Below are 18625 nucleotides of genomic sequence, written 5' to 3' on the forward strand. Positions count from 1 at the left end.
TAAATTTCTGTTCATAGTTATTGTTACCTTGATTATTCTTAACTTTTGCAAGCCAAAACTTCAATAAATGCCATTAAGTATTTAGAATGCCAAAATAAAAAATAAAAATAACAAGACAACCAAAGTAAAAGTTGGTCTTTTGTCTGATAATTGGACGCAGACATGGGACAGCAGAACTTTACTTGAAGATGCAGCAAGTACAAAGAAAGTGTTTGATTACAAATTCTCATTCTCAAATTAGCACAAATTAACCATGAAATATCATGAAACAAAAGCAATTTCAAGTTTTCCTTGTGCCCCTTACAAACTTGCATTCAAGTTGAATGGTCAGTGGACATTATAACAGTCTCTAGTAAAAACGTTCAGACTATTGTGTTCACATAGCTGCAAGGGGAATTACATGTAATCATGCACTTTCTTTGTCAATATAGCTGCATGCCTAAATCAAAAGGGGAAGTGTTGTAAGTTTCAAATCCAAAAACCACAATTTGAGATTTTGTTGTTTGTCCATTATACAACCGTTCAAGCTCAATTCCGATTGTTCAAACAAAAGTCTTCCAACCCATAATACATGTAAATGCAATTTAAGTTGTTGAGATAGCAGTACAAAATATGTACTGCTAATATCTCCTGTACATTTGACAACACTTCTCCTTTAATGCTTGGTTCACTATTGACAGCAGAACAAAACAAAAGATTATCTACACTGTCCAGCTGGTCACCACTTGAGCAATGCACATCTTCCATCATCTCATCAGGCCTCTGATCCTGTTAATACAAATATGCAGATGTTAAAAAATCAGGCCCAGTAACTCAAATTTTGCATGATTGTTGTTTTAAAGATAGCTAGATGATTTTTTTTAGAAAATACCCAAACAAACAAACAAAAAGAAACACGAAAAATCAAGCCAGATAAATCACAGGGTTATGTTCCAAATGCCAATAATTATTGTATTGTACTGTTCTATAACAGATAAACAAAACTTGCACAATTTTAAATTCTGTACACAAACTCCTTCTCCCTCAAATGTAACAATCCACAAAAAATCTAACACAGCTTTACCACATGGACAGGTTACAACAGCATTATTTTTCACACGTTCTGTTGCAAAAACATTACAAATTAATGCCAACTCTAATGCAATGGTTGTTCTATGCCATGCTCATATTGTCATTCTATCATGCTCTTTGTTACATTACTAGGGAAGGGAGGTTACTCAGTGATTTTTTTACCCTACACCAACACCATGTTAAGCTGCATTTTGCAACATAGCTCTAGATTACATGACAAAAATCTCTCCCCTATCTCAGACTTGTTGACTAAATTCTTCATACCACTGATAATTTTAACTGTAAATAATACACTATTTTAGACCAAAATTTGCCAATTATTTGCATTTTCCTATTATTAAAAAAGAAGTACCGTCTCCTCTTTTTTGACAACAAATCACCGGCAGCTGTCCAGTTTCCAAAGCACATCTTTGTTCTAACTTTTCAGTACAATTAAAAAAAAATGGCTTCTTGCTTAACCATATTTAAATATAGACATATTTTTTAATTTTAATGGTGCACCTAATAATTGCTTTTGAGTCATTTTGGTCAAAAAATGTTAAAAAACTAATGGGCAATTGCATTTTAAGAGACTAATGTCTGAAAATGGTGTTAAAAAATTATTCACACTTTGGTCTGAAATTGGGTCAGGATTTGGGAAACAGGTGGAACCTCCCCTCCCCGTCACCAAAAAATTGCGGACAGAACGCCCCCCTTCAAACCCCCTACCCCGGATGTATCTTCGCCGCGTAACCCCGCGAAATTCAAACTTGGCGTAAACAGTGCAGTGAGACTTAATTACAACAATTTTAAATAATTCTATAGCTTAATCCAGGAGTTAATTAATCAAAACTCTGTCATTACGTATAGCTTTAAATTCGTAAACAACTAAAATACGTTATTTGATATTTCATGTTTTAAGAAGACCTACCTTCGCGATGTTTTCCTGGGCATGGTATAAATGCTGAGTCAGGTCGCATTCAAACAGAAACTTAGAACCTTGCAAACACCTGAAAAACGGCAAAGATGGTTTGTTCATCACATTTTAAATGCGCTTGAAACTTGAACCACAATTATAACAACGTAAAAACGCAAAATTTTTCAAATAAAATACCTTGACATTCAGAGATGAAGAAAGCTTGCGGCCACGTTTGGTTATGGGGTTGCAAAGCCTTTTGGGTCAACAAAACACGTGATGAACCACGTGGCAAACTCGTGCCAAAACTCATTCCCAGGCCAAGAGAGTGGGCTCTTGGCATGGTCAGGATTGGTCAGGATTACTTCGGCTGGAAAAGAATGACAACAATTCTAGAATACAGCTGTAATGTTTTAATATGAGAAAAAAAAAAAAAAAAAAAATAATAATAATAATAATAATAAATAAAACGGGGGTGATGAAAAGAAGAATGATGACTGCAGATAACTTTCTTTGTCCTCGCAATAGCAGAATGTGTTTAATCTTGAACAAAATTTCTTTCTGCCTTTTCGTGAAACAAGGTCACGGCTCTTAAAGTACAGTCGGACCTCTATTAAGCGGCCACCTGGGGACTTTGAAAACTGGCCGCTTAATAGAGGTTGGCCGTTGAATAGAGATATCGAATACAGCACTTTACTGACAAAAAAATAATTCGGGACTTATGAAAGTGGCCGCTTAATGGAGGGTGGCCGCTTAATAGGTGGCCGCTTAATAGAGGTCCGACTGTATACATAATACTCGTCTGGGGGGGGGGGGGGGTGGGGTGGTAATGGGCTTCTGTTTAACTGTCGACCACCAAGTTCTTATACCTGATAAAACGCCCATTAAAAGATGTATTGCAGTACGCGCGTTAGGGAAAGTAGTAAGATTTCGAGTTTAGGAGCGTCACCTTTGATCATAATCTCCTTGCTGTATTGTTAAAAGCTTTTCTCTAAAGACTTTGCTTTTCCAGTATTTCCTCCAGCCTGAGAGAAAAAAAAAAAGCCACAAAAGCCACAATTAAAAGTTGGCATAAACATGTACAGACGAAAGCCTGCCAGTTTTGCAAGTTGACCGCAAGAAAGAAGCATCGCACAGAAACTGGCGACGGGTCAACGTTTAAATTAGCGCCAGGCCCTCCAAAAGGTCCCATTTAATCACGGTCATGACTTTTCGAAGGAAAATTTAAAAGCACAACCCAATCTCGTACCCAGAGTCTTCAGGCTTTTTGGTCAGCGGGGCAACGCCGGGAAGACTCTGGGGACATCGAATTTTATTACCGCAGGATTTCTGCGGTAAAACAATGGAAACCGTTACGGAACAGCCAATCAAAAAAATTGAATTTTTTCGATGTCCCCAGAGTCTTCCCGGCGTTGCCCCGCTGACCAAAAAGCCTGAAGACTCTGGGTACGAGATTGAGCACAACCGAAAAACGACAATTTATCTCAATCTTTTCTCGTGATCGGGGCATCTGATCAAAAAGTGCGGAAGCTTAAATTAAATCGATCACGGTATACAACTTGGTAAGGATAAAAGCTCCGATATACTAACAGCGGATCAAATATCTTTTCGAGGGTAAAAACTACGCCGTGCGGAGCTAAAAATGTATGGCATATAGCAGTACACGAACTCCTCGATCACCTAAATACAAATCAAAGGCACAGAACAAAAAGTGCGGAAGGTCAAAATGAAGATCCACCTGTGTGTTTAATATAAACACTAAAAGACTAAAATATCCCTACTTCTAACAGCTATCTTTTCTGTCTTGAAATTTCCCTGTTTCCACCATTCGGCATGCGATAAATACTGTGAAACGCCTTCCTCAACAACCGCAGCTTTTCCCTTCGATCGATTGCATCTTGTCCGCCATTTTTTAAATCCAAGGTAAGTTACCATAGTAACACTATGTTTAGTTACCAGTTTCCCCTCTTTTATGCTATATAAACAGGCTTGGTTTCTTAGTCGTTTTCCCGCGAAAGTCAAAGGTTTTAGAGAAACAGTGACACTGTTTTTTGCAAAAAATCCGCGATCTAACGCCCAAACATTGCCAAAACTATTTATTTCTTAAAATTCGTTGAGACAAGATTGTCTTTTTAAAATTATCTTTGGCAAATATAGTGATTTTTTTATTTGACTTTGGTGATTGTAAATCCACTATTGGTAAATGTAATTCCACCATCAGTGGCATCTATAGAAGGGATGTACACAATTTAAATTGCTGGAGAAGCATCCTGGGTTTGGAAGGATCTAAAAGCAGATCCATTATGTTATTTAGAAGCATTAAATTCATCTTTAAAGCCCATTGGCTATAAGATCAGCAAAAATGAAGAAATAGAATAGGCACAAGGCTTGGAGTGGAGACAAGGCATCTTCATTCAAAGGTTGCAAAAAAGCAAAAGCAAAAAGGACAAAATCGATATGCACTTCATTTGTAAGAAGAATCACCGTTGATGAGTCTGAAGTTACTGAACTTTCACAGCAGTATTTTCAGGAAACAGAGATGCTTATAAACAGCAAATTTTGGAACTGAAAAAAAGCTTGATGAAAAAGCTGCAGAAGTTTTCAATCTTTTAAATGAAGCAATGAAGCAAAAACACAAGATATGCAAATTATAAGAGGCCACAGATGGACTCAGAAACAGAGGGAAATTAATTTGCATATTGGAGTCCACTAAAAATATTGTCAATTGAACAACTTCAGGTAACATTGCATGTTCAGTCAATGGAAGGAGGTGAGTGTCGCACATATAGCACAGCTAAGGGTGCAATCTATAAAAAGAGGACCAATGATTGAGAAGCATGTAACTGCATTTACTACTGATGGCCAGAAAGGAGGAGGAATCTAGTAGTTTTACTGGGCACAGACATGCCCAATGGGGTTAGGCTGGGTCCCAGACGAGATACCCTCTCTACCCATCCCCACAACCCAAGACAGATAGCTCTGGGGATGGTCACTGCAAGGGACTGTTAAGATAGATGTACATGGTTCTTTTACAACCCACAAGGGTTAGATAAGGGAAGTGCTGTAAGACAGGCATAATTTTTTATCCCTATAGGTGCAGGGGGGCTTATCTGGAAAGACAGAAATAATGGTATCACATTCCGGAACTCAGGAATCAATCCCCAGCCCCACTGCACCGTAGTCTGTTACCCACCCTGGAAGTCTGGGAGGTAGAGTATTCTTGGCCTCCCCCCCCTCCTCTCCCCACCCCCTTCCACTGACCATTCAAGTAGTTGGAGTAGCTTTGACTCCAGAGAAAAAAACTGCTGCAGTCCTATAGTATGCAGAGACATATGGTCTTGAACCCGTCTCTTTGCAAATACAGGAAAGAGAGACCAAGAAGGTTCATGAACTTCAGTTGTGTCCAGGTAAACCACAATTTGAAATCTTGTTCACCACTTCAGGCAAATGCATATAATTAAATTAGTAAATTCTCAAGCTCCTGTTAACAGTATATATTGCATGATAAAAGAAAGCATGTTATGGTATATTTTTTCTCAAACAATAGACTTTATTACAGTCAAAAGAATTAAAACACTTAAGAATGCCTCAAAACTCTTACTGAGCTTGCAATTCCTGTCACAATACAAAATTGACTATAATTGCAGCTTCACTTGTGTTTTTCAGGACAAAAAGGTGCTGTAAACCAAAGATCCACCAGAACCTACCCTTACAACAACAAATGCTGCCCAATGTGTAGACAACCATGGATCTAAATACAGTAAACTAAAGCATGAAGAGCAAGAAAAAGTGAAAAAAAAGTTTACATTTTGAACAGATTTGTTGTATCAAATGAAGCTTATCATGAATTCACTCAGCTTCAGGGTAATGAAGCCATGATAAGGTCATACATAGTTGAAGAGTGCCAGGCTGACCTAAACAAAGGAATACAAGGCAAAATCAGCAAACCTTCAGAAGCAGAAATGTCCTTTACAATTGCTGATAAAAGATATCTGAGGCAGTAAGTAAAAATGTCTATGAAATTTCTATAAAATAACTTAAAAATAAGAAATGCTTTTTTTGCATTTTCTCACATGCCTTGTTGATAGATGAAATTAATAATAATTATTATAGATTATTTGTTTTCATTAATCTATGTTACCCTTTTCAAACTATCTAGGCATCATTAACATCTGCAAAAAAAATGCACAGTCATTTTTGTGAGCATATTGGGATGTACATGTATTTGTAACAGGTTTATACTGCACTTAAGGATGCCAGGATTTGCAATATATCACATTGAAAAGGAAATAATTATGAACATTTTTGAGAATGAAAAAATAGTACACATTATAAACGATATCATTGAACAACTATGCATAATGCAATGATGATTAAGGTTATGACTGTCAAGTGCATGATTTTATTGCCAAGTACCAAATGACATGTAAAGCACATAATCAAAGTAATTGCTTTAAATTTAAGTAATACTCCATTTCTTTGATTAAGTACCAATAATTATTCTTGAAAAAAATAAATAAATTAGCTCCAAAGGCACTTGGTCAAGAAGAAAAGAACATTCCAACCCAAATTGTCCCCCTTCTTTATTCCTACATGCAGGTATTGAAAAGAAGAATGACAATGTGAGAAGAAATTTTTCATCGCAAGATCAATAGGTGGGTCCTTATGGATCCCTTCTGACTGTGGAAAAATGACAAGAGGATTTGCTACAAAGCCAAAGGGAGACGTGCTGCTATGCAAAAGCAAATATTCAGCATTGGGAAGAAGGGGGAAAGAGCAATGCTGCAAAAAAAAAATACCCCAGAATTTTCACTAATTACTCAGTGTTAGCTTCCCATAAGATAGCGAAAAGATTCTACAGAATAGGAGAAACAAATGCAGACAAGCAAGCAAGCAGTAGTCACAAAGTTCCATGCACTTCCATGGACCCCACTTCAGGACCTGATGCCAACAACAGTGTCAGAGTACTTCAACTGGATAAATTGCTGTTATAAAGCAACTCTATAAACTCTAGCTAAACCTATCTACTTTATTGTTGTGTACAACTCTTGATATTTATTCTATAAAATAAAACTTTCTAGGCTCTCCTCTAACACATTTTAGCAAATCAATAACACCCATCGAAATAAAAACACCACACCAGTAAAATTCTCAACAGACTAACACAAATCATGGTCTCCTACATAGCCATATTTCTGGGTCTTGTCACACAACGCACCTCCCCACAAATGGCTGCTCACATTCGAACCACATTCCTTTCCCATTGTGTTTTGTGGTCTATTGAAGGGGCCAATCATGTATCAGCACAGCAAGAATGACGTAAGTTTTCGCATGAAAAAATGACAACAGAACAAAAATGACAAGCGAGAGACAACAATGAACCGTGATAAACAAACATCCTGCAATCTTCCTGCAGTGAGATACGAGAGCACAAGTGAAATCACCAGTATAGAAATACACGGATCCTGTGTCTTCACAGATAACATTTATTTAGCGCTACCTCAAATCTTGCAGCTTTTCCGAGCCGATAAACCTAATCAAATGTCCCAGCTAGCATACATATATCAAAAACTAATCCTAATGGCTAGGAGTGATCAATAAAAAAACCTTCATTTATTATATTTAAGAATTCCCCCTCACATACAAGACAAACACCATTAAGTAGACCAGTCACATCACATTTTGACCAAAAGGGAAGAATCTCTTATAAAAAAGGAAAATCCCTTTAAGACATGCTTGTAAAAGCAAAACTGAAAAGGCTTTTATCAACACAACAGACGCACAGTGGGAGTCACACAGGTATGCCAACCCCATTTTAATGTGATTCTTATCAAATTATCTGACGATTAAATGTGGGCTATGATTGGGCGAGTCGTCAAGAGATAATTTGATGCAAGGATGTTCCAGAAAATGGAACTGTAGCTGTGATTGGTTAAATTCGGGAAAGGAATGTGGTTCAAATGCGAGCAACAGTTTGTGGGGAGGAGCATTGCAGGACGAGACACAGAATGGTTACGAGGGAAACTACACAAATCATAGTGTTTAGACCACCTGCGGCTAAACTATATGTTTCCAGATGGATACGGAAAGCCTTTGTGTCCACCTTCTCCTCTGCCTCCTTGATCTATCAGTACAATAAATCTGAGTAGAGCTGGAAAGAAAGGGACAGAGAAGGATTGGAGAAAAAAGCTCCCTCTCTGTTCCATAAGCATTTACCCATGCTCTTTCCCACCCAGGAGGAAATCTACAAAGGGAAAACCCCTCTTTCACAGTGCCCATGTGCCCTGTGAACGCTGCTCCCCCTTGTCCCCGAAAAAAAATAAATACATAAATGCCCTAATTGGAAAATCAATAGTAAACTTGGAGGACAGATTCTGGCAGAGCTCAGCTAAACCGATGTTAAGAAGCATCTCGGAAAACCTCTCCACTTCCTCTTCTGACAAGGTGGGACACTCAAAATTTCTGAAACCAAAAAGAATTAAAAATTTAAAAACAAAAAAACGATTTCTCGGAAGATTTTTTAAGGCTTTTAAAGTGATATTCTTTTCTTTACATAAATTATTACTCGTTCAGCTTAAGAAGTAAGCTTGGTATTAAATTCTGTAACGCAAAGCCATAACCTGATATTAATTTTTTTTAGCCGGATTCAAAAATTAACTTTCCCAGCCGCGCCACTTGACAAAAAACCCCTAATTCTCCCTAAAACAAAAAACGAATAACAATTGCTGAAGAATACCAAGCTCAGTGTTCAAAAAAAAATTAGCGTGCGGTGCGTATTACCAGCTCAATTGAAGCACTCGAATTAAAGATAAACGAAAACATAAAATGGAAATTGACGAACCTTTCGCTTCCTCTTGCCCAAGATATACTCTGCTTCATAAACATCTGTTCTTGCTGATGTTCTTTTCACGGGCGATTGCAAAAGTTTCCACTCTGTAGTGCAAAAGCTTTGCAATCGTTTGCAGATCCGCTCCTCGTGGAGGGACGCCATGTTGAAAAACTCGGGGTCGACCGCGTTTATTTTGTGAGGAGACTAGTACCGAAAGTATGAAATAAGCCAATCACGATTTTGCTAGAACAATGGCATTGTTTATACGTCTGTTTAGACTAGAACCCAGACTCCTTGTTGTGGATATCACAAACGAATGGAATATTCTGTGCGATGGCTTCGCTTAACGTCTTTTACGAGCAAAAGGGAGCAAAAAACATAGAAATGAATTTCTCTCAAAATTTCTTAATGCAGTGCTGATGCCCCAAATCTTTTCTTTCTGACACACAAAAGTTTACAAATAATGTTTTTGGCAAAGAGTTGCGATCATTCGTAACTTCTTGGACTTCACAAAAAGTGACCAGCTCAACTCCAACCTCGCAAGCTGCTAAAATTAAACAACGAAAGGCCTGGGAATAAGATACATGTACCTCCAAACTGTACTGTACTGACATTATCGAACTTTCAATTATTTTTAATTTTTTTTTTTTATTTAACTATATTTTATCACATAAGCTACAAAAAAATATGAGCGGAAGAAAAAATATTACAGAGAAAGTGGTGAGCAAGCCTTAGGAGAAACCATAGGGCTTATCTAACATGGAAAGATCTATGTGAAATATTTTGCCTGTGTGTATGGACATTAGGAAAACGGATCGATAACAAATTCAACATATCCTCAATCTTGGCGACATTAAAGTGTTCCGCTTGAAAGGCAATCAAAAGCAAAGACATGAGGCATTGTAGTTTTCTTACTTTTCTTTCTAAAATTTTCTTACTTTTCGTTCTTCTTACTAACAAAATAGTATATAGTGACTGGAAGAATCTAGTGGTATTGCCTAATGTGTATTGCAGTGGCATAATGTGTGCACTGTAAATATGTCTTCTTCATTCCCATCAAAACAAAGAGATGTTTTATGAAATGTTGGCCTTTTCCTATGCCTGAGAGCTTATTTTAGTCTTAAAAATGTATTTGATTTTATAGAATAAGAACCTTATTTAGAATTAAGGCTTATCAGGTTCTTATTTAAAGGGTGTCTAAATTAGTAAAAACCAGTGATAAACTGTGTTTGCAAGGACCACCGTGACAAAATAAAAGTACCGGATCCTGTAGTGAAGGATCTAATCAGCAAAAAAATTGTAAAGCATATAATCTAAAAAAAGAGCAAGGCTGATTTCACGGTCAGGGAAGTATATTTTCCAATATTTCGAAAGGCACGGCCTTTCTTCTTCAGGGTATGTTTGAGACTGACCCTGTGGCAAGATACGTTACAATTTAAACAGTTACAATAGATACCTGAAAAAAGGCTAAAGTTACATAAACAAAAACGTTACAATTTGAAATTTGAAAATACAACTGGTAAATAGGTATAAGCTAACGTTACAACGTGGTAGACAAAACAAAATACGTAACAATGAGTTAATTACATAACTTAGGAAGATGAAAGACGGGAAAAATGTTCATGTCTCATCTCTCCTATTAAGACCTAAGGGTTCAATAGTTTGACCTCTGTCGATGAGGTATGCCTCTCTAGCTTTGCGTACACTGTCACGATTAGATTTGATGAATTCGAGGGGAATTAGTAGCATGTCAGAAGCGTTATGGTCGTTAGAAAGAAAATGTTCTGAAACTGTGGTGGGTTCCCAAAGGCCTAATCATGAAATGTCGACCAACGTTTGAATCATCATCCTGTGAACAGTTACAGCGTCGATGGACAAAATTACTGACAAGAACATCTCGCGAAATGATTAAACTCCTTCAAATACAATGCAAGAAACACTTGACACTGCTAACTTCAGAATTTAATTCTATCCTACATCAACTCAAATCTACGTGCTCTGATTCTACATTTGTTCACATTAAACACTTTCTTCAGACTTCGGCAGCCGAACTATCTCATGTACTCTTATCTAGAAAACGCAAGAAACAGTCCTCAACCGGTGAGTATGCCGCTCGCGCTTTTGCTCGTACACGCCAAAATAACCGTCCTAACCGACCCGATAACCAAAATAACCGTCCTAACCGACCACAACCTACTGTCACCCATTCGCAGTCACCTACTGACGCATCCACTAATCACATTCAACCCATTAACACCACTGCTAATAGTTCCACACCCATACGCAATCATAGACGTCGACGCAAACGGAAAACGACAACTAACAGATACTGGAGACGCGACAATCATAACATTCAACTAGACAGTAACGCAGTTATTAACTTAAGCAATGTCACGACTCTAACTCAAGACGAGACTCAACTGCTTGCTAGGGGCCTTTCTTTTTGCCCTACGCCACGCCAAATTGACTGGACTGAAATCAGAGCTGATTTTTTTGAGTTCAGCCGACGTATGCGACTCCTTGAGTTTTTTCATGACTACCCTCCCCAGACCAATCTTAACCCATTTCGTCCCAAAGGTACATGGACCCCTCCCCCCCACAGGGACCCAGCACTCGACACTTTTTTAGACGCCGTGGAACATGACCTTTTCAATGTCACACCAGCCCCTGTACGTGACAATTTGACAACACGCGAACGCGATGCTCTCAAACGTCTCCGCAGACGCACTGACATTGTCATCAAGTCAGCAGACAAGGGCTCGGGTGTAGTTGTTATGGACCGTAACTGGTACATTGACGACGAATGTTCACGACAATTAAACGACCCTAAATTCTACAAAACCTTAGACAAAGACATCACCACTGACATTCAAAAACGCATACGAATTTACGTAGAACGCATGCACCGTGACAAGATTATTGACGATCACAGGTAAACGTTTTTTAATACTGACTGATCCCAAACCCGGACGATTTTACATACTACCCAAAATACACAAATAAGGTAACCCCGGACGTCCCATTGTTTCCAGTAACTCTCACCCTACAGAACGCATCTCTCAGTTTGTAGACTATCACCTCAAACCTCTGGTACAGACTACACAATCCTTCATAAAAGACACTACACACTTCCTTAACAAACTCCAACAACTCGGACAATTACCCAATAACGCCATTCTTGTCTCTCTGGACGTTTCTTCTCTCTACACCAACATACCTCATAACGAAGGCATCAACGCGTGTCGACACTTCCTCGAAACACGTAACCGCACCCCTTCTACCATAAGTTCCGAAACTTTATGTGACCTCATACGCATGATCCTTACCATGAACAATTTTACGTTCAACGACAAACACTATCTACAGACTCACGGAACTGCTATGGGAACCAGAATGGCTCCTTCTTACGCCAATTTGTTTCTCGCCAAATTTGAGACGGACGCATTACTACGTGCTCCATTTCAACCATACATATGGTGGCGCTTCTTCATGATATGGACACACTCTCTCGACGACCTCCAAACCTTCACTACTTATCTCAATAACATTCACCCCACTATTAAATTCACATCCAATTATTCTCTCACATCTATACCCTTTCTGGACGTCAGTGTGTCTCTCTATAACGGCACTATCACTACCGACCTTTACACTAAGCCTACTGACAAACATCAATACTTGTTACAATCTTCATGTCATCCTAGACACACTAAGAGAGCCATTCCATTCAGCTTAGCTCTCAGACTTCGACGTATTTGTTCTTCTGACGAAACTTTTAAACTCCGAACAAACGAACTCAGAACCTATCTCAACAAACGGGGATACAATCTTTCATTCCTCAACCAAGAAATAGGACGTGTTAACGGCATCCCACGTTCCGACGCTATAGCTACGAAAGACACCTCCGACACCAACCAACCTATAAGAGTACCCCTTGTCGTCACATACAATCCAGCCCTTCGTTCTGTATCATCCATTATTCACAAACACTTCAACATCCTATCTTCATCTCCCCGCTGCGCAAACGTTTTCAAAGCCACACCTCTTGTTGCCTTCCGACGGACCAACAACCTGAGTGATTTACTTGTTAGCGCCAAACTACCTAATCCCACACAAAACAACCTACCCCATGGATCTTTTCGATGTGGGGACAACTGTTTAACTCGCAACTACATAACAGACGGACGTACCAGCTACACATTTCATTCTACCGGCGAAACTAGACATATTACTCATCATATAGACTGTAACTCTAAAAACGTTATTTACATGGTACACTGCAACCGCTGCCACAAACAATACATAGGAGAAACAAAACGACGACTTAAAGACCGTTTTAACGAACACCGTAGACCAGTCGACAAACAAACAAACAGTTCCAAACCCACCACAGTTTCAGAACATTTTCTTTCTAACGACCATAACGCTTCTGACATGCTACTAATTCCCCTCGAACTCATCAAATCTAATCGTGACAGTGTACGCAAAGCTAGAGAGGCATACCTCATCGACAGAGGTCAAACTATTGAACCCTTAGGTCTTAATAGGAGAGATGAGACATGAACATTTTTCCCGTCTTTCATCTTCCTAAGTTATGTAATTAACTCATTGTTACGTATTTTGTTTTGTCTACCACGTTGTAACGTTAGCTTATACCTATTTACCAGTTGTATTTTCAAATTTCAAATTGTAACGTTTTTGTTTATGTAACTTTAGCCTTTTTTCAGGTATCTATTGTAACTGTTTAAATTGTAACGTATCTTGCCACAGGGTCAGTCTCAAACATACCCTGAAGAAGAAAGGCCGTGCCTTTCGAAATATTGGAAAATATACTTCCCTGACTGTGAAATCAGCCTTGCTCTTTTTTTAGATTATATGTCTAAATTAGAAATTTTAGCCTAACAGGTTCTTAAAATTCAGGTTCTTACTCGCGGGCTTTTGCTGTAATTATAACAATTGTTGTGGTATAAAGAAAAAAATTATGACGTGTATAATGTTTAAATCCACTGTCCAAATTTGAGTCCATTCCATTCTACGTTTATGGTGAGGCGATCGGGGGATTTTCGGTCCGGAGATCAAACTCTTCGCTCTGGCGGGAAAATAATGACGAATCAGTGTGGAGCCTGGGTACGAAAAGGGAAGGAACGCCTGACATTTTTAGCAGCATCATGGCGCAGAAGTCGCTGAAGACTGTCACCGTGTTCTGTGGTTCGACATTAGGCAATGATCCGAGTTTCAAGGAATGTGCTAAAGGTACGGTCCTTTAGAAAATATCACATTTTGAAATGTGGTTAAACTACGCGTTACAGTCAATCGAATGATCCATTTTGGGTTTTACGCAATCAAGATTACATGTAAAAGTTTATAAACTTTATAAATTAAAGTACATTATGAATATTTCCAAGAAAATTTAATAGCGTTATATATACAATGTTGTATCGTTTATTGCAAAAAAATTTCTTGCCTTGTCATTGAATGACCTGAGAAGTTTTGAGGCAAAGAGTTGGTGATGGCTGCAATATATCTAATCCATTACGCTTTTCACTGCTGTCAATCACTGCAGCGGGCCTCTGAGAGAACAAAAAACATTTCTCTCAACAGGGTCAAAAGGTCACGTCTGTGTGCTGTGATTGGTGGATTTTGATTTACTTTGTCTGTTTCTGTATTTTTGTGGTCAACTGGTTGTCGCCATAATTATGATTGACAGCAGTAAAACACACAAATCATTAGTTAGGGTTGAAATTCAAAGTCTGCTTGTTATTGGAAGGTGCAGTAAAGCTAGCATCCCTTGACAACTCAAAAAATTTGAACACTTTGTAAAATTTGGCTAATGCTGAGGGGGCAAAGCAAAATTACTGGGATCCTAGTGATATGTTCAGCAAAATTATTTAGAAAACAAACATAAAATCCCAACTATGAGGTCAGCTTTTCTTCATAATTTATTTAATAGTTACCTCATCTACCATGAGTGAAGGTCAGTAAACCTTCTGGAAATGTGGTCCTTGGAAGGTCAAATACAGAACTTCAAGTTGGATGGTAGGTCAAACCTAACCCTGTGATTTGTTCCAATTTTCTTTATTTTGTCTTGTAGCCCTTGGTCAGTGCCTGGCAAAAAATAAGATTAATCTCATATATGGTGGTGGAACAGTGGGACTTATGGGAACTATAGCCAAGACTATGTCTGATGAAGGGTGTGAGGTCACTGGATTTCTTCCTGAATTCTTCCTTAAGAAAAGTAAGCACAACAAACTTTTAATCTTCATATTTAACGATGTGGAACACAGAATGGTCAGGTTCTTTAGGGAAAAGGATGTATGATCTAGAATGTTATGTTATGTATACATCGATATGAAGTGTAACATCTTCTAAGTTATCACCTGATCTTGCCCCTCCCCCCTCCCCTCTTCCCCCAGGAGGGCCCTTTCCTGCATCACCAGAGTACTGACACCTTCCTGTCACTCAAATGTTGCCCTTTACTTGTTTGTTGTCTGGTGATGTCGCAGTGTAGCAATATTGTTTCCAAGTGCAGACAATCTGCTCTTGAAAGACTTCATTGATCAAACATTTGTTTTCATGGGGAAATTTCCAGGAACTGTCAAGGTTGATTTCGTATTAAATTTTGTAATAATTTATGATCTTTGTTACAATTAAATTGGCTTCTAAACAGTAATACTGTGAGTAAGTAATGTATATTGATGTTTTATTTCAGCTGGGGGAGAGTTAGATAGTGTTGGCAAGACAGTAGTGGTTGAGGATATGCACACTCGGAAGAGAAACATGCTAGAACAGGTGAGCCCTGGTAGACTAATGGGTGGTGCATGATCCGATGCAGGTATGGATCTAGACCAATTTACACCATTTTATTGAAAACAGTCAGAGTTCTTATAACAAATGGACATTTTAAGAATAAAAGAAAATTTCCAGGTTTAAGTAAGGAAAATGCCTGCCATAGTGACTAGAAAACCCATTGCAAGTAAAAGCACTTTTCAGGCACTAAAACTTTAAAATTTCCTGGGGTAGCATGCCTCTGGATCCCCCTAGAACCTGATGCTTTTATAGCATTGGTACGCACATCATAAGAAAATGGTCACATTTTTTCCTGGATCCGCACCTGCAATGGAGCTTTGGCCGTATGGGCCAGCTGGGCCTGAAGCGTGATGCCACCTCATAGAGGTTGGTTGGATTTGCAGCATCAATGGGTTAAGGCTTTAAGTCAGCTGGGTCTGAAAAAGAATACAGATTTTAGTAGTTTTCATTTGTCTAAACTAATTGTATCATTAATTTTAATTTTAGGCAGATGCTCTGATAGCTTTACCAGGAGGATATGGCACCATTGAAGAGCTACTGGAAATGATCACATGGTTAGAATGATCGTTCTAATTTCATTAAGTTTGATTGAAAAAGTCTGTAAAGTTTATCCACAAGTTATATACGTGTACAGACTGCGATCATAGGTCCAGAATCTGAAACACCTGTTATGCCTTGATGAGAACCTGGTATAACTGGTGTTATTCACAATTTCTTAAGATATAAGGGTTGGTTCAATAAACGCTGTATTAGTTAGTGTAAAGAATCATCTATGGTGGTGGAGTAAATTCTGTTCAAAAGAAAACTTGAAGTTCTGCAATTAAATCTGGAAACGTGAAAGCTGTGACAGTGTGGGATTACTATGTGCTGTTCCCCACATTAGATGCACAGCTAATTACAGCTGTTATATGTAAGTTACACACATATCTTGAAAGTCTACCCAAACTCATTTTCAGTATGGCTTGTTAATCAAACAGTAGCCGGCCAGCCAGTCATCAGCATTTCAGTCAGTCAGTCAGTCAGTCAGTCAGTCAGTCAGTCAGTCAGTCAGTCAGTCAGTCAGTCACCCAGTCAATCAACCAAGCAGTCAGTCAGAAGGCCAGCCAGCTAGTCAGTCAGTAAATCAGTCAGCAAGTAATGACTTAATTCAGTGAGAAGTTAATAAATTTAGCACATGACAGTAATTTAGGGTTACTATTGGACTGGTGGCCCTGTCTTAAAAATAAACTTCATATATTAATATTTACAATATTCAAACATGCAACATCCCTCCTTTGTTTTACAGGTACCAGCTGGGACTCCATGATAAACCAGTAGGACTGTTAAATGTCGCCAATTACTGGGGAGGCTTGATAGATTGGGTTTGTGCAAAGATTTTTATTTTAAGGTTGTGTGTTAGTTCTGCAATAAAATAAAGGGTGTGGTGAAACTAATAACCTAAATTCCAGGTTGGTCCACCCACGCATTTTTATATATACCCTCTTATTTTTCAAAGTGCCATTCATTTTCCTGAGTTCCCTTGTGCCTCAATATGAAAATTTTTGATAGAAGTTGCTGAATTATGCAAAGTATGCCAATTTATTCAAATTTATGTATTTTTGGGAATGCTAATGCCTGAACTGTTTTCTCTTCAATCCACACTGAAACATTCAATAATAATAATAATAATAATAATAATTATTATTATTATAATAATAATAATAGTAATAATAATAATAATAATAATAATAATAATAATAATAATAATAATAACAACAACAACAACAAATATCTTTAGTCAGAAGGCAACCTCAGCCTCAGGTGGTTTTCAGGTTGGTCCTGAGTAAAAATTATGAATTAACAGTGGGTAAAAAATTATTAAATATAAAAAAAGTTAAAAAGAGACTCACAGTAAAATCCTAAGATAGAGTTAACGATGTAACAAAATTAGATAAAATAGTTGACAAAAGCTATGCAATTTGAACTGCTTTTTTGCTGGTAACCTGTTATGAACAAATGCCACCAGTTAAATTTTTATTGACAATGTGTAAGACATGAGATGTATAGAGTGTTTTTCTGCACGGTGGTCATATCTTTCGGTGGAGCAAATCAATATAATGATTTTCCTGTGAGAAATGAATCTTATTTTTATATATGCAAGTATCTTTTATTGTTAAGCTCCTCTAATGTGGCCACCATGAACATGCACACTCAAAACAGTAGTAATGACATGACATAATCATGATAGGCATAATACTTGAAAAAGTTACTGAGAGAGTGCCAAAACAAAGTATTGCAGTTTGCTAATAATATGGCAAATCTCTCTTTCATTTGAAAATGAAAATCTCACTTGGTAATAAAACTCTAATTCTTTTCAAAATTTTCAGATTCAGAATGCTGTTAAAGAAGGATTTGTGTACGGCGAAAACAAAGACATTGTCATAGTTGCTGATGACTGCGAAACTTTATTAAACAAGCTGCAAGAACGTGCCTCTTCCAAAGAACGAACTCACAGACTTCTACCGAATTTGTAGTATACTGTTCTGTCTTTTTGTATCTGTACACAATAACTTTTTCATGTTCCACTGCAGATTAATATGTATGTCAACTTTTATATTACAAAATTGTAAGTGACAACATAATATCCTTTTCAGGAAAATATTGTCAATTCTCACTTTTGTAAAACCCCCCTCTCAAAAATTATTTAAGTTTGTCACATAACAAGTATTATCCAGTATGCTTTACCTCTGATCATCCATAGATCAAATGTCTGAGCTTCAGGCTTCAAGTATCGACATTTCTATAGTAGCGCACAACTGTTTCGACCAGTTGACTGTCCAATTTAGCTATTTTCATACATCCATTTTAAAATTTCTGTCAAACACACAAGATAAAAATTGTATCAGAGGAAGAAAATGTACTCAAAGTGGCTTTTCAAACAATATAATGTCTTTTTGTTTTACTTTGTTTGTTGTCGTTGTTGTTTGTTTGTTTGTTTTGATGGACGGGACAGGATCTCTGGGACTACCCAGTAACATTTTCAA

General features: G+C 37.8%; 3 protein-coding genes and 2 long non-coding RNA genes across 7 annotated transcripts in view; 3 read left to right on the forward strand and 2 right to left on the reverse strand.

Moving 5' to 3' along the window:
• Positions 1 to 528: 528 nt before the first annotated feature.
• On the reverse strand, positions 529 to 18422 carry LOC146458465 (uncharacterized). Of its 2 annotated transcripts, XM_085090898.1 has the most exons (5): positions 18327 to 18422; positions 15907 to 16018; positions 14750 to 14900; positions 1982 to 2060; positions 529 to 768 (listed from the first exon to the last, which is right to left on the reverse strand). In XM_085090898.1, exons 3-5 carry the CDS (start codon positions 14752 to 14754, stop codon positions 529 to 531), a joined length of 324 nt encoding a protein of 107 aa, XP_084947024.1. In that variant the 5' UTR covers positions 14755 to 14900; positions 15907 to 16018; positions 18327 to 18422. The 2 variants fall into 2 exon arrangements, with proteins under 2 accessions (XP_084947024.1, XP_084947023.1); XM_085090897.1 differs by lacking the exons at positions 14750 to 14900; positions 15907 to 16018; positions 18327 to 18422 and having other exon boundaries at positions 1982 to 2194.
• Positions 3430 to 9305, reverse strand: LOC146458466 (uncharacterized). Of its 2 annotated transcripts, none has more exons than XR_014858205.1 (2): positions 8808 to 9143; positions 3430 to 5880 (listed from the first exon to the last, which is right to left on the reverse strand). It is a non-coding gene; the product is annotated as an uncharacterized LOC146458466 (long non-coding RNA). The 2 variants fall into 2 exon arrangements; XR_014858206.1 differs by lacking the exon at positions 3430 to 5880 and adding an exon at positions 6976 to 8428 and having other exon boundaries at positions 8808 to 9305.
• LOC146458467 (uncharacterized) lies at positions 5837 to 7703 on the forward strand. The gene is made up of 2 exons (XR_014858207.1): positions 5837 to 5966; positions 6566 to 7703. It is a non-coding gene; the product is annotated as an uncharacterized LOC146458467 (long non-coding RNA).
• Positions 11807 to 18625, forward strand: part of LOC146458468 (uncharacterized) — a 71343-nt gene continuing 64524 nt past the window's right edge. The window contains exon 1 of the mRNA XM_085090892.1: positions 11807 to 13405. Coding sequence (XP_084947018.1) covers positions 12111 to 13358 — 1248 coding nt within the window. The 5' untranslated portion in view covers positions 11807 to 12110 and the 3' untranslated portion in view covers positions 13359 to 13405. The remainder of the gene's footprint in view (positions 13406 to 18625) is intronic.
• LOC146458469 (uncharacterized) lies at positions 13870 to 18428 on the forward strand. The gene is made up of 6 exons (XM_085090894.1): positions 13870 to 14048; positions 14887 to 15030; positions 15505 to 15584; positions 16089 to 16156; positions 16888 to 16963; positions 17969 to 18428. Exons 1-6 carry the CDS (start codon positions 13964 to 13966, stop codon positions 18113 to 18115), a joined length of 600 nt encoding a protein of 199 aa, XP_084947020.1. The 5' UTR covers positions 13870 to 13963; the 3' UTR covers positions 18116 to 18428.

Source organism: Pavona decussata, unplaced genomic scaffold (assembly GCF_977016875.1).
Source record: "Pavona decussata unplaced genomic scaffold, jaPavDecu1.1 SCAFFOLD_233, whole genome shotgun sequence".
Taxonomy (NCBI): domain Eukaryota; kingdom Metazoa; phylum Cnidaria; class Anthozoa; order Scleractinia; family Agariciidae; genus Pavona; species Pavona decussata.